Source organism: Urtica dioica, chromosome 11 (genome assembly GCF_054948205.1).
Source record: "Urtica dioica subsp. dioica isolate 48M chromosome 11, U.dioica_male_clone48M_v1_H2, whole genome shotgun sequence".
NCBI classification, from domain to species: Eukaryota; Viridiplantae; Streptophyta; class Magnoliopsida; order Rosales; family Urticaceae; genus Urtica; species Urtica dioica.
The window spans coordinates 12,737,280-12,755,039 of NC_142766.1; the positions used below are offsets into that span (position 1 = coordinate 12,737,280).

The 17,760-nt window shown below is 38.2% G+C and overlaps 2 protein-coding genes across 2 annotated transcripts; both read right to left on the reverse strand.

Moving 5' to 3' along the window:
* Positions 1-315: 315 nt before the first annotated feature.
* On the reverse strand, positions 316-2,277 carry LOC149381326 (uncharacterized). The gene is made up of 2 exons (XM_089601712.1): positions 1,612-2,277; positions 316-633 (listed from the first exon to the last, which is right to left on the reverse strand). Exons 1-2 carry the CDS (start codon positions 2,018-2,020, stop codon positions 455-457), a joined length of 588 nt encoding a protein of 195 aa, XP_089457838.1. The 5' UTR covers positions 2,021-2,277; the 3' UTR covers positions 316-454.
* Positions 2,278-11,903: 9,626 nt separating this feature from the next.
* On the reverse strand, positions 11,904-15,935 carry EMB1211 (MORN (Membrane Occupation and Recognition Nexus) repeat-containing protein). Its single transcript, XM_089630579.1, has 11 exons — positions 15,072-15,935; positions 14,935-15,006; positions 14,768-14,857; positions 14,499-14,672; positions 14,312-14,402; positions 14,175-14,237; positions 14,009-14,075; positions 13,808-13,911; positions 13,590-13,716; positions 12,449-13,149; positions 11,904-12,356 (listed from the first exon to the last, which is right to left on the reverse strand). Exons 1-11 carry the CDS (start codon positions 15,791-15,793, stop codon positions 11,961-11,963), a joined length of 2,607 nt encoding a protein of 868 aa, XP_089486705.1. The 5' UTR covers positions 15,794-15,935; the 3' UTR covers positions 11,904-11,960.
* Between the last annotated feature and the right edge of the window lie 1,825 nt (positions 15,936-17,760).

A 17,760-nucleotide genomic window follows, 5' to 3' on the forward strand; every position in this document is an offset into this window, starting at 1 on the left:
TGTTAACTGATCAATTGTTGCACCAATTATTGATGCGTAAGTCACAAATCTGTTTACATACGACACGCTTTGTCCACGAGTTATAATAATACGAAGAAAGAAAGCCCCAATTATTATGGTCCTTCTGTTGTGCCAAACGAAGTTTCCCTTGTCAATTTTAGAAGAGTGGACAAAAATATTACTCTTTATTATAATTGATTATAAACAACCACTTCATTCGTGGGACCAGTTCGTCACTTTGGATTTCACATCCATTTACATCTTGTAATTTCTAGCTATTGTCTGCCGTCTACTATTTTTCTTTGAACATCGAAAAGGTCCAAGAGAAAATAAAATAAAAGAAGAAAAAAATGAAATCTTAACAAACTCGTATGATTAAACACTACATATATAGAACTAATTATTGACGTACCATACTTGAAATAATAATAATTTTAATAATAAAGAATGAAAATCAAAGCATGAAGTCCATGAATTTGAGCCAAGTGAAGCTAGACTTGGAAACAATTGAATCTGCCTGAGTGGAGCATGAAGACGACGTCGTTGCAACACTATCCGACGTGGCAGTATTCGTTGGGCACATAAAATAATTTCTGGATCCTAATCCCATCAGCTTCTCTTCTCTATCCAAACCTGAGCCCACCACAAACGACAACCAATCAGTCACTCTCCTAATAATAAACATGCGTATTAATCGTTGCAACTGATCAATACACGTAACATCATTTATTCAATTGGAGAGATAAGTTTCGCCGGTGTTTCAAGTTTCAACCTTTTTATTGGGAATTTCGAAGTTCAAGCTTCAAACTATGTAATAACTTTTCTATATATATATAGATAAGAGTATGTAATAACTAGTGTAATTAAACAGAATTAATATTTGCAACCTTTCTGAGTTATAGCAGTTTTTTAATAATGTAACTTGTCATAGTCACGAGTCACATAACTTTATGAGCAGTTTAATAATATTTCTACTGTAATGATAAATAATTATAGCGTGTATTACTTTTCAAAGATAAAAAGGATTGCTAATCACAGAAGTTTTTTTTTTATTTATTTATAGTAAAATCAATAATTCTTCTGATTTGTTACCCGAAATGTTGGTATATCTATTTTTGGCTAAGATTTGGTACCCACGCTATTTATTCTCCCAAATTAATAAATAACTCGTAATTTTTTCGTTTCTTATCTTCTTTATTCAAACAAACTTTGCTTCTAATAAAAAGCCATTGAACATGGACTATTATTCGGACCATAAGTTCGAAAATAGTCTTGAAGGGCTGAATATAAAGAAATTATCAATAGTACCCAAACTTGTTTGGGACAAAATGTTAATATCCTTCTCGGACGCGAGATAAAATCTCGTCGAACATTTTGGATATTATTAATTAAGTTTGAGATGTGTTTGTGTGGTAACATGATAAATTCTCCTATCTCATATTTTTGTATATATCTGTTATTATTATATATTTATATCAGCAGCATCTACAACTTAAATAAAATAGATAACTGTAATTTGTAAATTTGAATTTTAACTGTAGTCATAAATAATAATAATAATAATAATAATAATAGTAATAATAATAATAAGAATAAGATATGCTTACGCACATTCCAAGGTGAACTGAGAGTAATGGAGATTGAACATGGAGGGCTTGGCGTTGGGCATAATCGGACGGCGAGCTTCCTTGCCGTACTGAATCAGCACTGCCCCGATCAGATCTCCGACCGTCGATTCCGGCGAGATCAGCACGTGCATAGCTCCGACGCTCCCCTGGATCGTCACGTTGATCAGGACCTTCGTCGGCTTGGCCGCAAGCAGTCGTTCCGAAGAAAACGACGTCGTTTCGAAGGGAACTCCTCGACCGATGAGTAAATCCGGCACCGTTTTGGGCCTCCGAAGCTGAGAATTAAACGAAGTCGCTGACGTGGCATCGACGGAACCGGCCCGGCAGTGAAACGACGACGCTTTCTCCGTCAGCCTTCCTCTCCGGTTTGAGCTCTTGGTGGGGCTTGGCATTTTTGTGGATTTAGAGAGAGTAGAAGGGCAGAATAGTAAAAACGTACAACGTTTTCACTTCACACCGTGTATTATTACCTCAAGCGCCTGTACCGGAAGAACCTGAAGCGAGGGAAGCCGAGAGCTTTGGAGTCGCGTTTGCGATCACTCATATAACGTTGAATGGCAAACCCGTAATTATTAGGTCATCGGGAAAGAAGATAAAGGGATTGACTAGTTCAGGCGACGAACAAACTCTTAGAGTTCTCACTGGTTTTATACGGAAAAACCAAGCGTGATTAATTTCCTTCACGACCGGGTAATGCCGGTGGTATATAATGAGAGTTTAAGGGTCAAACGGTCAATATGGGGGTATGAGACTGGCTATAGCCGGGACCGCTTGGCTACTTGGGCTTTGAATAATTTTTCGCGTTTGGTGGCTGTGTGATGAAGTTAGGAGTGGACACGTGGAGCGGGCTGAGGTGTGTGATTTTTAGTCTGTTGCGTAAGACATCACGTAGCGAATCATTGCTCTACATGGGGAGCTGTGTGCTACGTCATGTTGCATGTAGGGCGGCGTCTGGGAGGACAAAAACATGAAACAAGTTGTGTTGCTTCATTAACGAATAGCGTTCTCACTCCCTGCAAATTCTGTTCATATTTAGTATTTTTAATAAAATTTATCGTTAATTTTTTATAATTTAGTTAAAATTCTTAGTTTATCTAATTTTTTTCAATTTTTCCGTTATATCCGAAAATATAGTTTAGATTTAAATGTATTTATGGATTTTTTGTTAAATTAATTGTAGAATATGAATTTTTATGTATAATTAGTTGATTTTTAACATGAATATTATCATAATTTTGATTTTGTACTTTGTATTGAACTATGTCATTAAGTTTGTGTTGAATTTTTGTTGAACTATTATTGTAGATTTTTTTCATTTTTATGATATGTTATGTATGAATTTATTTTAAAATATTTTTTCACTACATTTCTCTCGGTAAGTACGGTATTTGACAGTATTTCTCGACGGTAACGGTATTCTCAACAGATACAGTTTTCCTTTTCATTTTATGAATTCCACAGTATTCTTTTGGTTTACCTTCAGATACCAATAAATCTGAGTCTCAGAACAATAACGGTATTTCGATCATTGAGCCCAACTTGAAAATTAAAATTTAAAGATTACAAAAATAAGAAGGTAAAATCCTAGCAACATACAAGCACAAATTGAAAAATAAAAGTTAAAAGATTACAAAAATTATAAGGTAAAATCCTGAGTTTGTTTATATTCGTTTTGGACAAAGAAACTTGGATTTCATTCTATGTTCTAAAAATATGTATCCAAAACTTTCCATTGGTTGTGCAAAAAAAATAAAAATAGGGTGTGTTTGAGAAAATGTGTGGGAAAGGAGTCTTACATGAATAACAAATTCAAAATTCGTTGGTAATCAAGCTCGATCTAAGAGGCTCGAGAGCTACTAAACAGAGAAACACATTTAGCTCATAAGGTAACAATAAAGACCATCGAGTAGACTCAAGAATATCAGATAAGTTGTCACTTATGTAAGACTAGTCAAAGGATAAAGAACGTTGCCAGAATAACATTCAAGGCAATTTTTATTTTTTGAGAAAAAATGCACGGAGGTTTTATTAGATATCGAATATAATACCTTTAATTGCAAGAGAATGACAACTAACACGGTAAACCAAAGACTTAACTTGAAGTAAATGTAACACTAGCTATATGTAATCGCTCAATTTTGTGCTCATTTTCGACAAAAGAAAAAAAACGAAAAACACATTAACCTTCGAGCACTCATAATGCTCTTTCAATATTCTCACTATGGTTTGTGGAAATATTCAATCAATCGAAGTTCGATGATCATGAAGATGAATCTTTAGCCTGTGTAAAATAATATCTAACAGGAAATTCAAAACGAGCAGGGGGATCACAGCTAATCCGTGTAACATCAAAGCAAAACCAAGAAACAAACAAACACATAATAAAATGTCCAACCAACTAAAAAAGGGAATAAAAGAACAGTAAACACCCTATCCAACAAAACAAAATAGAAATAAAAAAAACAAAACTAGCCACCATAAATCCAAAGCCCACTATATTCATGTCGTCGTCGATTCTCCGGCATTTGTCACGCCTTGCCAGTGACTCTATCCTTGCAAAACATCCCAACTTACTGGATGCCCGATGCGGAGCACCACCACAGTGAGAGAGCCGAAAGCCAACGAGAAACCAATCGAGGGTATAGACACCACAACTGAGGGCCACTGAATCCCAGCCGAAATTGTTGTACGCCACCGTTGGATGCACCAAACTGAAAAAGCAGGGAGCACCAATGAAGACAGTTGAAGACGAGAAAAAAATGGGAACAAATAAGAAAATCGAGAGAATGAGACTATGGCATTCAGGAAGAGGAGCAGTGAGGGAAACCATGTCAAGGGAGGAGGGCCCCCCATAGGGTAGATCTAGCAACAATGGCAGCAACCAGCACCCAAAGGGGCGACGCATATAAGAAATTAAGATTTTTTTTAATTTTATGTAGAGAAAGCAATAGGGAGAGAATAGCATAGCGTTATTATTGATGTGATTAACATTCAAGGCAATTAACTTGACAATTGATACAAAGTAAGTGCACCAAATGTCAAACCGAAATTATGACAACGAGTAACCAATAAATCGTGAGTATAGTAAACTCGTGAAGAGTGAAAATGAAGGCCATAAAAGATGAGTGAGAGGCTCATACACACACATATACTCATTATAATTTATACGTATCATCGATGCCCCTTTGAAAATCGGTAACAAAATCACTTATTTTCTTCCTCTGTCCCATACAAAGTTTTGTATGTAAAGAGTTCTAATAGACACTTAATTGGTAATATACTTGATCTAGACTTATATATAGAATGCTAATTATAATCTTTTGATAATATGTGCACCACGACTTGGCCTCCACACCTTTTCTTCGTACTTATTGCTAAGAAAGATAATTTGTTTTAGCTCTTCCCTTAAAATAAGATCATTAGTCTTAGATAAGATGATTTATTATCTTGACTGAGATTGCCTAGACATTTCAAACTCGATTTAGAAAAGTCCTTTATGAATGACTCAAACAATGATTCAATTTCTTACACAACTTGGTTAGAAATATCACTATACTAAATAAATTAGTGTGCCGAGGCAAACAAGTCGGCATGCGTGGCTTGACAAAAGGTGTCATAAATCCAAATTAGTCTATTTTTTTTTTTTTGAGAAAAAATTAGTCTATTTTTGTGACTAGTGATGTGTCAACTGGCAGATATACAATGAGATAAGGTTTTGTCATTTGTGTCACTGCTTCTAAGACCAAACTCCTATTATCTCGCTCTTCAACAGTTTGACTTAACAGCAACAAATAACAATTTGATGTCCAACTTATCCAGCGTAAAAGAGAAATAGAATAATAATAAACTTTGATGCTCAATTTTCGGTCTCCTCTGATAGGCCCTTGGTGATAATCACTGAGAAATATCTACAAGTAATAAATTTAGTTAACGAGTCAACTTTATTTTAGAGAGATAAATAAATTATTTTGCTGTATGGTTTTACCGTCTGGTGTGTACGCGTGGCACGGTGGCAATGAGCTGATTAATCATCAGGCTCGCGCGCGTTGCTGCGAGAGTTTGTCTTTTCATCAACGAATATGAATTGTTAAAAATTTAGAAAATTTGAAATTAATTTTACCCAATAAGCTACTTTGAAATTAACCTGGTAGGCTATTTAAAAATTTAAAATGAATGAGAGTTTGTCTTCAGTTTGGTGGGTTATTTTGCTAAGTAAATTTAATTAACTTAATAAGTTAATTAATTTACTTCGATTTGATGAACTATTTTTTTTAATAAAACGAAATGTTAATTATTTTTTTAAAAAAATAAGTTGATCTATGGAGCTAAACGTGGCTTGGCGGTATATCCCGCCGCTCCCGCTCCCGCCAACAACGGACTCTCGTTATTTGGCCAAACGGGAGTCCCGTCCCGTTAAGTAACGGGACGGGAGCGGGAACCCCGCCTAACGGGATTCGGACCCCGTTAGGCATTAAAAAAAAAGGAAAAAAATAAAAAAAAAATGTTTAAAAAGATTATAAATAGTTATATAGAATGATGTAATTGAAAGGATTTTAAACTAAGTGGGTAGAAAAAACAGAATAAAGAAGAATGTAAATTTAAAAATGGGACTCCTAAAAAACCTCACCGACCCCTAAAAAGGTGCGATGGCGAGGAAAAATAGCATCTTTTCCTCGTTAATTATTTGAAAATTTATCCCGGACAAGGGCCGGGATATCCCTTAGTTATACAAGTTAGTCTAACTATTTATGTTTACATTTGCGAAATCAACTTCAAAATCGTCAAGAATATCGAAGCACATGAATGTTTCTTGTGCTCGATTTCTATATTGAATCCAATCCTTACCACACGTCAATGCTTCGACCATCTCCGGTTTCAAGCTACATCTTCTATCGTCGATGATGCGGCCCGCACTACTAAAAGCCGCCTCAGATGACACAATTGAAACAGAGATGGTGGGGATGTCTTGTGCCATAGATGACAAGACCGGAAACCTCCTCGCATTATGTCTCCACCAAACCAATAGGTCGATGACTTCGTCATTCGCTTTGACCCACTCGTTGTGATCGTACTCTTGGATCTCCGGATGGGACCGTGCGTCGGCTGGGCTCCACCTCGTCTGACTTGTCCTAGCTTCTTGTTGTTGAGGTGATGGGCTGTAAGCGGGCGCGTTGACGAAAACATTCGTGTATTGGTGTCTTCTTGGATACTGCGTCTGTGATTGAGATGCTTGTGCTCGATATTGCGGTATGAGTTTCGCCTCGTATACCCTGAAAAGATCATAAAAAGCTTGCACGATCCTCGCAAGATCAAGTGCAACGTAATCTTGGTCCTCGAAATAGTTTCTAATGTACTTAAGAAATTTTTTTAAACCACCAATTTTACATCGGCAGTCTAGAATGGCTCCAAAACCGTATAATAATGGAACCTTTCCAGCCCCTCAATATTTTAAAAACTTGGCTGTCATTGCTTGAATACAATCTTCAAAAATTGTTTGGTTTTTGTATTTATCAAGATGCACAGCAATTGCGGTCATAGTATGAAGACCGAGAAAAGAAGTACGAGTGTAAACAACAAAGAGATAAAAAGTTTATTTTTAAAAAATGTCGAGAAAAGAAACAAATGATTCAGCCATCCTAATATCAACTTCGGTGATAGCGTCATCGCCATGTTCGCTGTTAATGTAAGAAACAATAACATCGACATAATGCTCGGATAAAAAGTTGGTCAACGTGAGAAATGTAGAATTCCACCTAATTTTGTTATCTAGGTGAAAGGTGCGCTCTTGGAGACCGTTTAGTCTAAGGCGTTTCTTAAACTCATCTATTCTAGAGGTTGAACTATTTATCCAACTAATGTAATTCCTAATCTTGTTGATCGAAGGGTCATAACTAACGGCTCCAGCTTGAACTATGAGGTTTATGTTACGGGTAGCACATCGTTGATGCAAAAGGGTATCGTCACAATGAAGTTTCTCCTTTAACTCTCTAATCATGACGTTTTTGCTTGTGGCATTATCTAAGGTTACATATATAATCCTATCGGTCAAACCCCACTCAGCTATAACACTAACTATGATGTCTAAGATGTTTTGACCAATGTGAGAACCTTCTATCCTTCTAAAGGCTATGATACATTTGTTGATGTTCCAATCGTCGTCTATATTATGCACTACAATACTCATGAATTCCATCTTTGATTGACCAGTCCAAGTATCTGAGGTTAAGGTTATGTTATACCTACCAGATGATATTGTGTCTTTCATTTGTTCCTTTTCTCCTAAAAACCATTTTAGGATATCGGATCTTAAGGCTTTCCTAGACATTATTTGAACGTTTGGAATTATAGAACTCATGAATCTAACGAAGCCTTAAGATTCGATATGACTAAAAGATTGATCGGTGGAAACAAAATATTATACTAAATCACGTCTAAAGCTTACAGGATCGATGTGACTTACCTAGTTTGACGAGGCTCCAGATTGATTCCCCTGGCAGTGCTTGTGATGACTCCACAATAGCGACATCCTGACTCTTGTGTTGTGAGCGCTGAAGATTTTGCCACAACTGTGATATTTTTCGGCTTTTTCGTCGTTCGCAATCACCTCTTCAAAGAAAGTCCACACAACGGACCCAGCACGACGTCGTGGTGGTGGTTGTTGTTGTTGTTGAGGTGGTTGTTGTTGTTGTTGAGCACCTTCATGTTGTTGTTGTTGTAGTTGTTGTCATGCTCGTCGTTGTCGTCGTTGTTGTGTCTCCTCTTGTTGTTCACGTTGTCGAGGTCGTGGAACTTGACTTCGACGTTGAGGTGGTGGTGGTAGGTCTTCTTCTTCCTCCTCCTCTTCCTCTTCTTCATTTGGATTTTGGGTTTCATCGTCATCTTCTTCTTCATTTGGATTTTGGGATTCACGATAATGTTGCTCGAATTCTTGAAATGCTTCATAAACCACTTCAGATGGCGGAATTTGAGCTTGATAGGCTTGCTCGGGATCCATTTGAGGGTAGTATGGAATTTTGGTGTTTGGAATTTTGGTGAATTCCGAATGGCCGAACGTAGGAGCAACATAATTTGGATCGAAAGAGTATTGGGTGTTTAGGTCGGGGCCGTTTTGAGACAAGTGCAACCAATTTTCTTCAAAATGGTGCATTCGTTCACCTCGGGAAGCTCTTCCCCTTCGACCTCCTCGGTTGTGGGATGAAGATGCCATGAAAAATTGAAAGCGGTAAAGAGTATTAGAGATTGAAATCTAGAGAGTTTGAGAGTATTTGAGATTGAGATTGAGAGAATTTGAGAGTTTTAGAGAGTTTGAAGGAAATGTGTGAAGAAAATGAATGAAATAAGGGGGTATTTATAGATTTTAGAAATAAATGGGTAAAAAAAAATTAAAAAATTCGGCCGAAATGAGTATAACGGCTCTATTTAAAATGGCTATATTATTAACGGCTATTTTTTTTTAGCTGTTGGATCAAAGATCCAACGGTCGAATTTTTTTTAAAAAAAAAATTACCGGGACTAACGAGATCACCGTATCCCGTTAGTCCCCTTAACGGGACTCCAGTCCCGTCCCGGTATCAGTAACGGGAGTCCCGGTCCCATTACTGTTCCTAACGGTATCGGGGATCCCGTCCCGTCCCGCTACCGTTAGGCCACGTTTATATGGAGCTATTAACCTAATTATTATTATTATTATTATTATTATTATATATATATATATATATATATATATATATATATATATATATATATATATATAGAGGAGAGAGTCTGTCAGAAACTTGTTAAACTATAAAACTTATATGTATTGCTTTGTTTTTTACTTAAAAAAAAACTGTACTGTTCACGTACAATATATTAGAGTTTACTTTTAGTTAGATAGGATAATATATAGACAGCTTTTGTACATATAGAATAATGTTTTTTTTTAATTGTTTACATTTAACTTATTTTTTTTTATCAATAGATTGATTTCGTTTTTACTATAATCATTTGATTTATAAAAATATCTTTGTTAAAAATTAAAATTACACTATTTAAAATTAACTGTTAAATATAAAAAATGTTGTATACTAGTTAATGTGGCATTTCTTAGTGGCTTTGAAAACAGAGGCCACTACACAAGTCACAAAAACATCGCACCACTATAAAAAAATGATGTTATTGTTAAATAGTCAATTAAATTGAATATATCTGAAAAGTAATTAAACTTTGTTTAGAGTTAGTGCAATAGTTAAAATGTGCGAGTATTAAGTTTCAATAATATATATATATATATATATATATATATATATATATATATTAGAACTCTTGATGTCCCATAATCAGACATCATAGATTCTCCTAACAATCGTACTGAGGTCAATCTCATCAAGCGTCAAGACGAAGAAGGGGACAAGCTCGCAAAGGAGAGAATTCAAGGAAGTCAGGAAACAGATACCAATTTAAGGTAAAACTTCATAAGAATCCCAAAAATCATGCCCATTTATAATCTGATGAAGAATAAAACGTTTTTGGCTTCTTAACCATCTCTTCAATTGCTTGGATGATGAATTAACCATTTTGCTTCTGGAATTGTAGATCTGCCCATGCCAAGATTTATACTTTTTCCATTCATCCTGGGTTAAACCATGAAAGTCTTCATTGAAGTCTTGAACTATTGTATTTGGCATTTTGTGATAATTTTTTTAAAAGTGATAAATTATTTATATAAATTGTCAAATACTGTAATAACAATATAAAATAATATTTGACAATGCAGCTTTTACTATTTTGCTGAAAAATTATAATTTTATTATTTTACTAGTCAATTAATTTCAAAATAATTAAGATAATAAAAAAAAAAAAAAAACTACTCGTAATCCATATTTTCATCATCTCCTTAGACGTCACAAAAATAAAAAAAAACACTCGCATCCATTATCAGTTATAATCAAGTGGGTATCTGAATGAGCTGCAAAGTTGTCTCTTTTAACTTTATTCATTGTATACAGAGTTTGTAACTAGACCTTGACACGAACATGCCAAATTGGCGCGTATTTGTTGATCTATTGGCTTCCCCGAAATGCACTGATTTTACGTGCTTTTGACAACAAAAAAAACAAAGAAAGAACAAAAAATATTTTAGGATTAATGACGTAAAACCCCCCCGAACTCTTGCTTCTAACAAACAATCCCTTAAATTTTCGAAATTTTAACCTATCGATATGTTAAATTTTCTTTTTTCTGTCTATTTTTAGACACATAAGAGAAAAGTGATAAAGAACAAACAGATGTTTCTCTCTTTATCTTCTTTCTCTCTCTCTCTCTCTCGTAGTCTTTCATTACAACATATGCTCTTGATCGATGAGGTGAAGTCTTCTATAGGGAAGATTCGGTCGGCAAGGAAGTGCATCCACGCTTTGGGTAAGACGAGTATATTTGAATTTTGAACAAGGTTTTCCGATAGAGACCACTTTTGAGTATTTTAAGGGCCGTCATCTTTGGTCTGAAGTGGCCTCAACAAGACGTACGAGTAACAAAAAGGAAGAAAGAGACACGTACCTTTAAATGACTTGGTCGAAGCCTTGTTTCCACGTTCATGGATCGCTATACAAGTAATGCTTCAAGTCACTCTTGAGCTTGCTGCTTTAGGCCTTGGTGAAGTTCTCCATCGTCCTCGTATGGAAAATATGTTCACTGTATTGGAATACAAAGGAGTTGCGTCACCGTCGCTGATGGCTAAGAGCTATTCATTAAAGGATTGGTGGAGTGTTGCATTGTTGCACCGTAAGTGATTGACCACTGAATTCTTGGTTCATTTCTTGCCTTTGATTCCATTTTGACCTCTTGCAATAGGCAGATCCACCTATTGAGACTTGGCATACTTCAGTGTAAGCAAATACCTAAGAGTTGTATGATCAGATCATCAGGTTAATCAAAAACTTTGGAACCAAATAGTACTACTGAGTTAAGCATCATCAAGGAATATGGATTGACGACTTTACCGACTCGAAACCCTAATATTGCTCCTCCTACGACATACTCTTTGTCGTACTTACGCTCGGATAGAAGTTCCTGGACATAGTCTGTCGTTGTGTTATATATATTGGAATGGATTTTTTTTTTTCTTAGTTTATTAAACTAATATATCTGTGTTATCAAATCATACATGAATCAAATAGGAAGAAATAAACTCTTTACATGGAATTGCCATGTAACGACCCACAATACTAAATAAACTCTTGAACTATTTTTGTCCCTCTCCCATGAAACTGGAAAAAGAGCAAAACATTGCCTGGATATGTAAATGGAAAAATGAGTGTAGCGATGTAGCACTGCAAATCTGAAACGATATTGTCAAACAGGGTTTGAAAGTAACTTAGCATCATCATTAGTCTCTTCCAACTTTTCCAAATAATCAAGTGGTGTGTGCAGAGACAAAACAGAGTCCAGTTCGCTCTCAGGCGTTGCATTCAACCAGACGCAACTTCTGTGAGTTCCCCGTTTCCCGTTTCCCATTTTCGGCTTTGTCAACAAAGCTAAAGAACTGATCCGACACAGCTTCTCATTCGAGCGGTGATTCTTCTTTGCCCGGAGCTTGAGGGATTGGGTCTCGCTCCCGAGTGATAGAGCAGGAAAGGAAACCGAATCCACTCTGGGCACCGAGTCGCTATGGCGCAAGGAAGGAGTTGTCTTAGCCATCGAGCCACTCTTTTTCCACGACAGAAACGATCGTTGCAACAGCGATGGAATCTGCAAAATACGAAATAAGAGAGACCCAGTTTCAAACTTTACACATTTCAACCATCAAGTCTAAAGAGTAAGCTATATTGAGAATGACTTACCCCGGAGACGAGGGTACTTGTGGCAAAGGACAACGACGACGCTGAAAACGGGGACTGGCCGGGTTTGCCTCCCTTGGGATCGCTTTTGTTTGAATTCTGATTGCCGATGGCAGACCCAAAACTCGCCGGAGCGTCGTCGTCGTCATCGTCTTCATCGTCATCTTCGTCGTCCTCTTCGTCTTGTTTCTCCTCCGACTCCCGAGTAGGAGTCTCTTCTTTCCCCTCCTCTTTCAGATCCGACTCTTCTTTCTCTCGGATTTTCAGATTGTCTTCCACTTCTTTGAGGGCCTCTTCCAGGCACTTCTCAGCCTCCTCGAGATCGAGCTCTCTGTCTAAGAGCTCCATCTTCAGCTCGGAAAGCTCTACACCCTCGTCTACCCATTTCTCTATCTTGTCCAAAAGCTCCTTGCTCTTCTTCTCGAGCGCGGAACGAAACCGCGTCAGAAGGCTCTCCTTCGGGTTGGTGTCCAGTCCGAAAAACTCGTCCATTCCGAGGGGTAGGTATTCGATCTTGTCCGGATCCACAACCCCGTTTTCAGGTTCCCAATACAAGCGAACTCCGTGCTCTTTATCCACTCTAGAATTTATTATACGCCCACTTGGAGTGTGTAGGATTCTGGGTTCGGCACTCTCCTCCATTGACCCCTCTTCGCCATCAGGCTTTGGTTCCGAATCAAGGACAACAAACTCTGGGGTATCATCTAATAACCGGGGAAGAAAGATAAAAAAAAGTAAAAAATATAAATTAGACTAACCATTTACAATTTGAAATACCCTAAAACTGAAGAATGATAATAATAATAATAATAATAATAATAATAATAGAGCTTTCTATTTATAATGAACAAAGGTAAAAAAAAAAAAAAAAAAAAAAAAAAAAAAAAAAGAACCGTTCCACCTTGACAAATTCCACGCTCTGTTAAAAAAGCAGCAGTTTTCTTTCTATATACTTGATTTTTGGGCCCAAAAATGGATCATTTTTTGTCTTACAGAAGGAACGCCGAAACAATTACAACATATTTTAAACGAGAATATGCCTGTAAGAGAAGATGCTTCAAAGGCACATTACAAACTCGAAAAGAAACTAAAATAGCCACTCTAGCAATAAAAAAAAAAGGAAAAAATACACACACACACACACCTTGTTGCCACCAGTACTCAAGCTCAGCAGGCATAGGCAGTCTCAGCGGAGATCTATAAAAAGAGTTTAGCCACATTTGCCGTTCTTTATCCACCTCGCCCACATACCTTTTCCAATAATCAGGAACCTGAAGAAAGAGTACACCCAATGTTTTACTTTCGTAGAATAAAATATTTGTAGGATTTTATGAGATTGATCACGAGTCCTAAAAAAGTTACTTCATAGAATTGGTTGATAAAGCCCGGTGCCATCCACACATCGTCTTCCTCATAGAAATATGGATGCTGGGGATCGCTATACGGTCCCCTCATTTCCCTCACCACTGAAAGGTAAGAGCGACAAATAGGCTCATATGATCAGTACAAGAACGATTGGAAAATAATCTGAGCACGAAGGAAGGAGAAAAGTGTGTTACGTACTTCCATCGGGTTTGTTTATGAACATGCGAGCCTTTGCAGCAGCGACTTCTGCTATACCAGCATGCATCTGAAAAGAAAAAAACAACAACCCGACAAAATGAATGAGAAGAGACGGCTCAGCCATTTTCGGAAACACGCATAATACAAAACAAAACAAAAAAGAGACCGCTGCAATCTCGCCCTCACAGCCATAAGGCTCCTCCAATAGCTTCCCGAAGTAGAACCTTCCCTGTAATATGCAAGGACACGGGGTGGGTGAGAAAAAACTCGATAATGGAAAGAGGAATAAGCAAGGAGACATACATAGATAGTTCGCTCATTGACTTCATATTGACCGCATCCGTGCATTCTCCCATGCTTGAACTCTCCAGCGTATCGGTACCGACCTTTCTCTCTGGCAACGCAACATCAAACAAACATCTACACGAATGAACAAACCCCGGTAGACATTCATATATCATTAATGATGTTTTGAGTAAAAATGACCCACGGTTTCCTCCCATAGTAGGTGATCCACTCGTCGCGCTCGTACCAAGGGATTTGATATTCCCCATCAGCCAAAAGAAGACTGTCTTCAATATCCATCTCCAGCCATTCTCTGTCTTCGGGGCTCATAAAGTCTCTGTCTATCACCCTTCCTTCTGCCCGCATCTGCGCTTCATGCCTGACCACACAAACCCCACTCGATCAGGCCTAGCCTAGCCTAGCCTAGCCAGTAGCAGAGAGAGAGAGATTTTTCAGAAAGGTATCGGAACATACTCAGAACCGGGTATAGGCTCATCCGTGGGTATCTCGACTTCGACAACTCCGTGTCCCGCCATGTCGTTTTGAAACCACTCCCCTTCGTACCTGTCGATATCTTACATTACACACTTCCGTCTTCTTCCAATGCAATACAATAAAGCGAAATGCCCGAGGAAGCAAACCTGACGAGGCCATTCTCAGCGACGAAGACGCCTCTGCCGTGGGCCATGTCATCCCAGACGGTGCCCTCGTAGCTGTTAAGAGTTGAGAGTGAGATGTACATACATATATATATATAGAGAGAGAGAGAGAGACTGACGTGCTTTCGTCGGGGAAGATGAAGCTGACCCATTTGAGAAACTCTTCAATGCGGTCGAGCTCGTGGATGACGTCTTTAGGGGTGGCGATGTCGTAGTGGTTGTCGGGGATGACGGGGTACGGCTGGCGGTAGGGGACATAAAAAGGCTTGATGGGAGGCTCCCTGCCCTCCTCGGCCTCTTTTCGCATCACCTTCCAGTCGTCGTCGTCGGCCCAGTCCGGGTCCCACCCGGGCTTCGTGTACCCCAGCGGCGCGTCATCCCACAGCTCCCTCAGGCCCTCCTCGCGCCACTTTTCGGGGTCCTCCGGGAAGTCGAAAGCGTCCTCCGGCTCCTCCACCACATCTTCCTCCTCCTCCCACTGCTCTCTCAGCTTCTTCGGGTTCAGTATCTTCCCCAGCTTCCGGATGTTGTTCTCCTCCGTGTTCTCGTCTCCGTCTTCCCTCTCCTGCCCAGGACGCACGTACACCAGCGGCTCCGAATCCGACTCCGACTCCGAATCCGAATCCGAATCCGAATCTGATGATGATGAGGACCAGTCCGAGTCTTCTTCTTTTTCTTCTTCGTCGCCTCCTCGGCGGCGGCGGCGGCGTCGTCGCCGTCGCTTGACGCCATTTTCTTCGGCTTGTTCTGGTTCGTCTTCGTCTTCTTGTTCTTCGTTGTCTTTGTCTGCTTGTTGTTGTTGTTTCTCGTCGGCGGAGTTTTGTTCCTCGGCGGTCGTCATTGTTGTGGGATGGATGAAGATAAGGTGAGACGAGAAAAGAGAGAGAGAGAGAGAGAGAGAGAGTGTGTGTTGTTTGTGAAGAGCGAATGCAAATGAATGAGGGAGCGGAAAATAGAGACAAGGTTTTGGGTTTCTGATAATTCCAATTTTTGTCTCGTTGTTTTCTATGTAAATATTTGATTTTCGATGTTGAGTAGTTTCTCAAAGTCTATTTTTTTTTTTTTTTTTTTGAGGAAACAAAGTCTATTTTCTTACGCGCAATAATTACATATAAAAAAAAAAAAAAAACCATACTAATTTTTCTGTCTGAAACCCAACAAAAAATAAACGAAAACCTTTTATACCAATATATATAATATAATTATACCGATTTTGATAAAATATTGACATTTTAGTATATCAATAAATTCAAGTAAAAAAATCCACTATAAATCCAACCGTTTTATAAAAATATCACTAGTATACCAATTATCGGGAAAAAAATCGGCGTTCAATAGAAAACTTACTTTATATTTGTAAATAGTTTTATGTTTATTTGTCGTATATTATTATATAGGATTAATTCCTTTTTTACCCTCAAAACTCGTACCTCGATTTCATTTCACCTCTGGACTCGGAATTGTTGCAGAACTAATCTCAGAACTTAGACACGTGTTACAACTTGCCACTTCCGTCAGTATTTGAACGTTAAGTTTAATTTTTTGATGACGTGGCAAAATTTTAAAGGGTATAATAGTATTTTCTATTATTCTAGGATTTAAATATTGTTATTAGATATATTAATCATTAAATAAATAAATATTTCACATTACTCTCTCTCTCTCTCTCTCTCTCTCTCTCCTTTCTTCTTCTTTTCTTCTTTGCAGACCCAATTGACAATGGGATTTATTTATACAATAAATAAATTTAGTTGAAACATATTATTCTCAATTGAATTTGAAGAAGCGAGCTCGGGCGAATCTCATCCTCTTCACCGGACGTCGAGCAAGCATCGGACGCCGAATCTCATCATCTTCACCAAGAAATCGACCTTGGTCTCGATGTCCTCGATCTCGTAGATTATAGCCATCGGCTCTTTCCTCAGCACGTCGAACGCTTCTCTGCGAATCAGCCCGAGCCCGCAGAGGAAATCGACTCTGAGCTTCACGTCGAAACCCAGTACTCGAAATATCGAAGCTTTCGACCCCCAAATCCTCGCCCACGAGAAGAAATAGGGCTTTTAGGGTTCGTTCAGATGTCGGGTACGACCAGAGGACTCTGAGCCCCGATTCGGCCTCTTCTTTGCCAGGTAAGCTCTCAACTTCGACCAGCTCTCTGGCCGGGTTGCTACAGTTTGGGAAGGGACAGATTCCGACGGAGCTTTAGGCGGAGACGGAAGTCTGGTTGATGGCCACGGCGGGGCTCCGACTGGTTGATTCGCGTGTCCGGGGTCGGATTTTGGATTCGTGCTGTAGAGCGATTAGGGATTTCGGGTTCAAGTTCAGAGACGATTGGGCTTCGATGATCACTGGTATGAATGCCTTGAATCTTAAAACCCTAGCAATTCTAGTTTGCGAATTTTTTTTTTTTTTTTTTTTTGTATTGTGAGGAATTGGATTAGGGGATATATATAACAAATAATTGGCTGCGTAAGCCACTCAATGTCTAGCAATTTAAAATTGGCCAACGTTTTGTTAATAATCCGTAAATAGCCTAGATGATGACGTGGCAGCTCATTTAATAAGGTTTTTTTACTTATTTGCCCTTGTTTGACCGATTTTGGAAGTTTTTTTTGTAGGCAGTTTTTTTGTTTGAATTTTGAAAATAATTTGGCAAGTTTTAATTATTCAATATTCAAAATGGCAAGTTTTAATTTCAGCAAGGTTTAATTATTCAATATTTCAAAATTTCGGCAAGTTTTTAGGAAGTTTTTTTGTTTGAATTTTGAAAAAAATTTCGGCAAGTTTTAATTATTCAATATTCAAAAA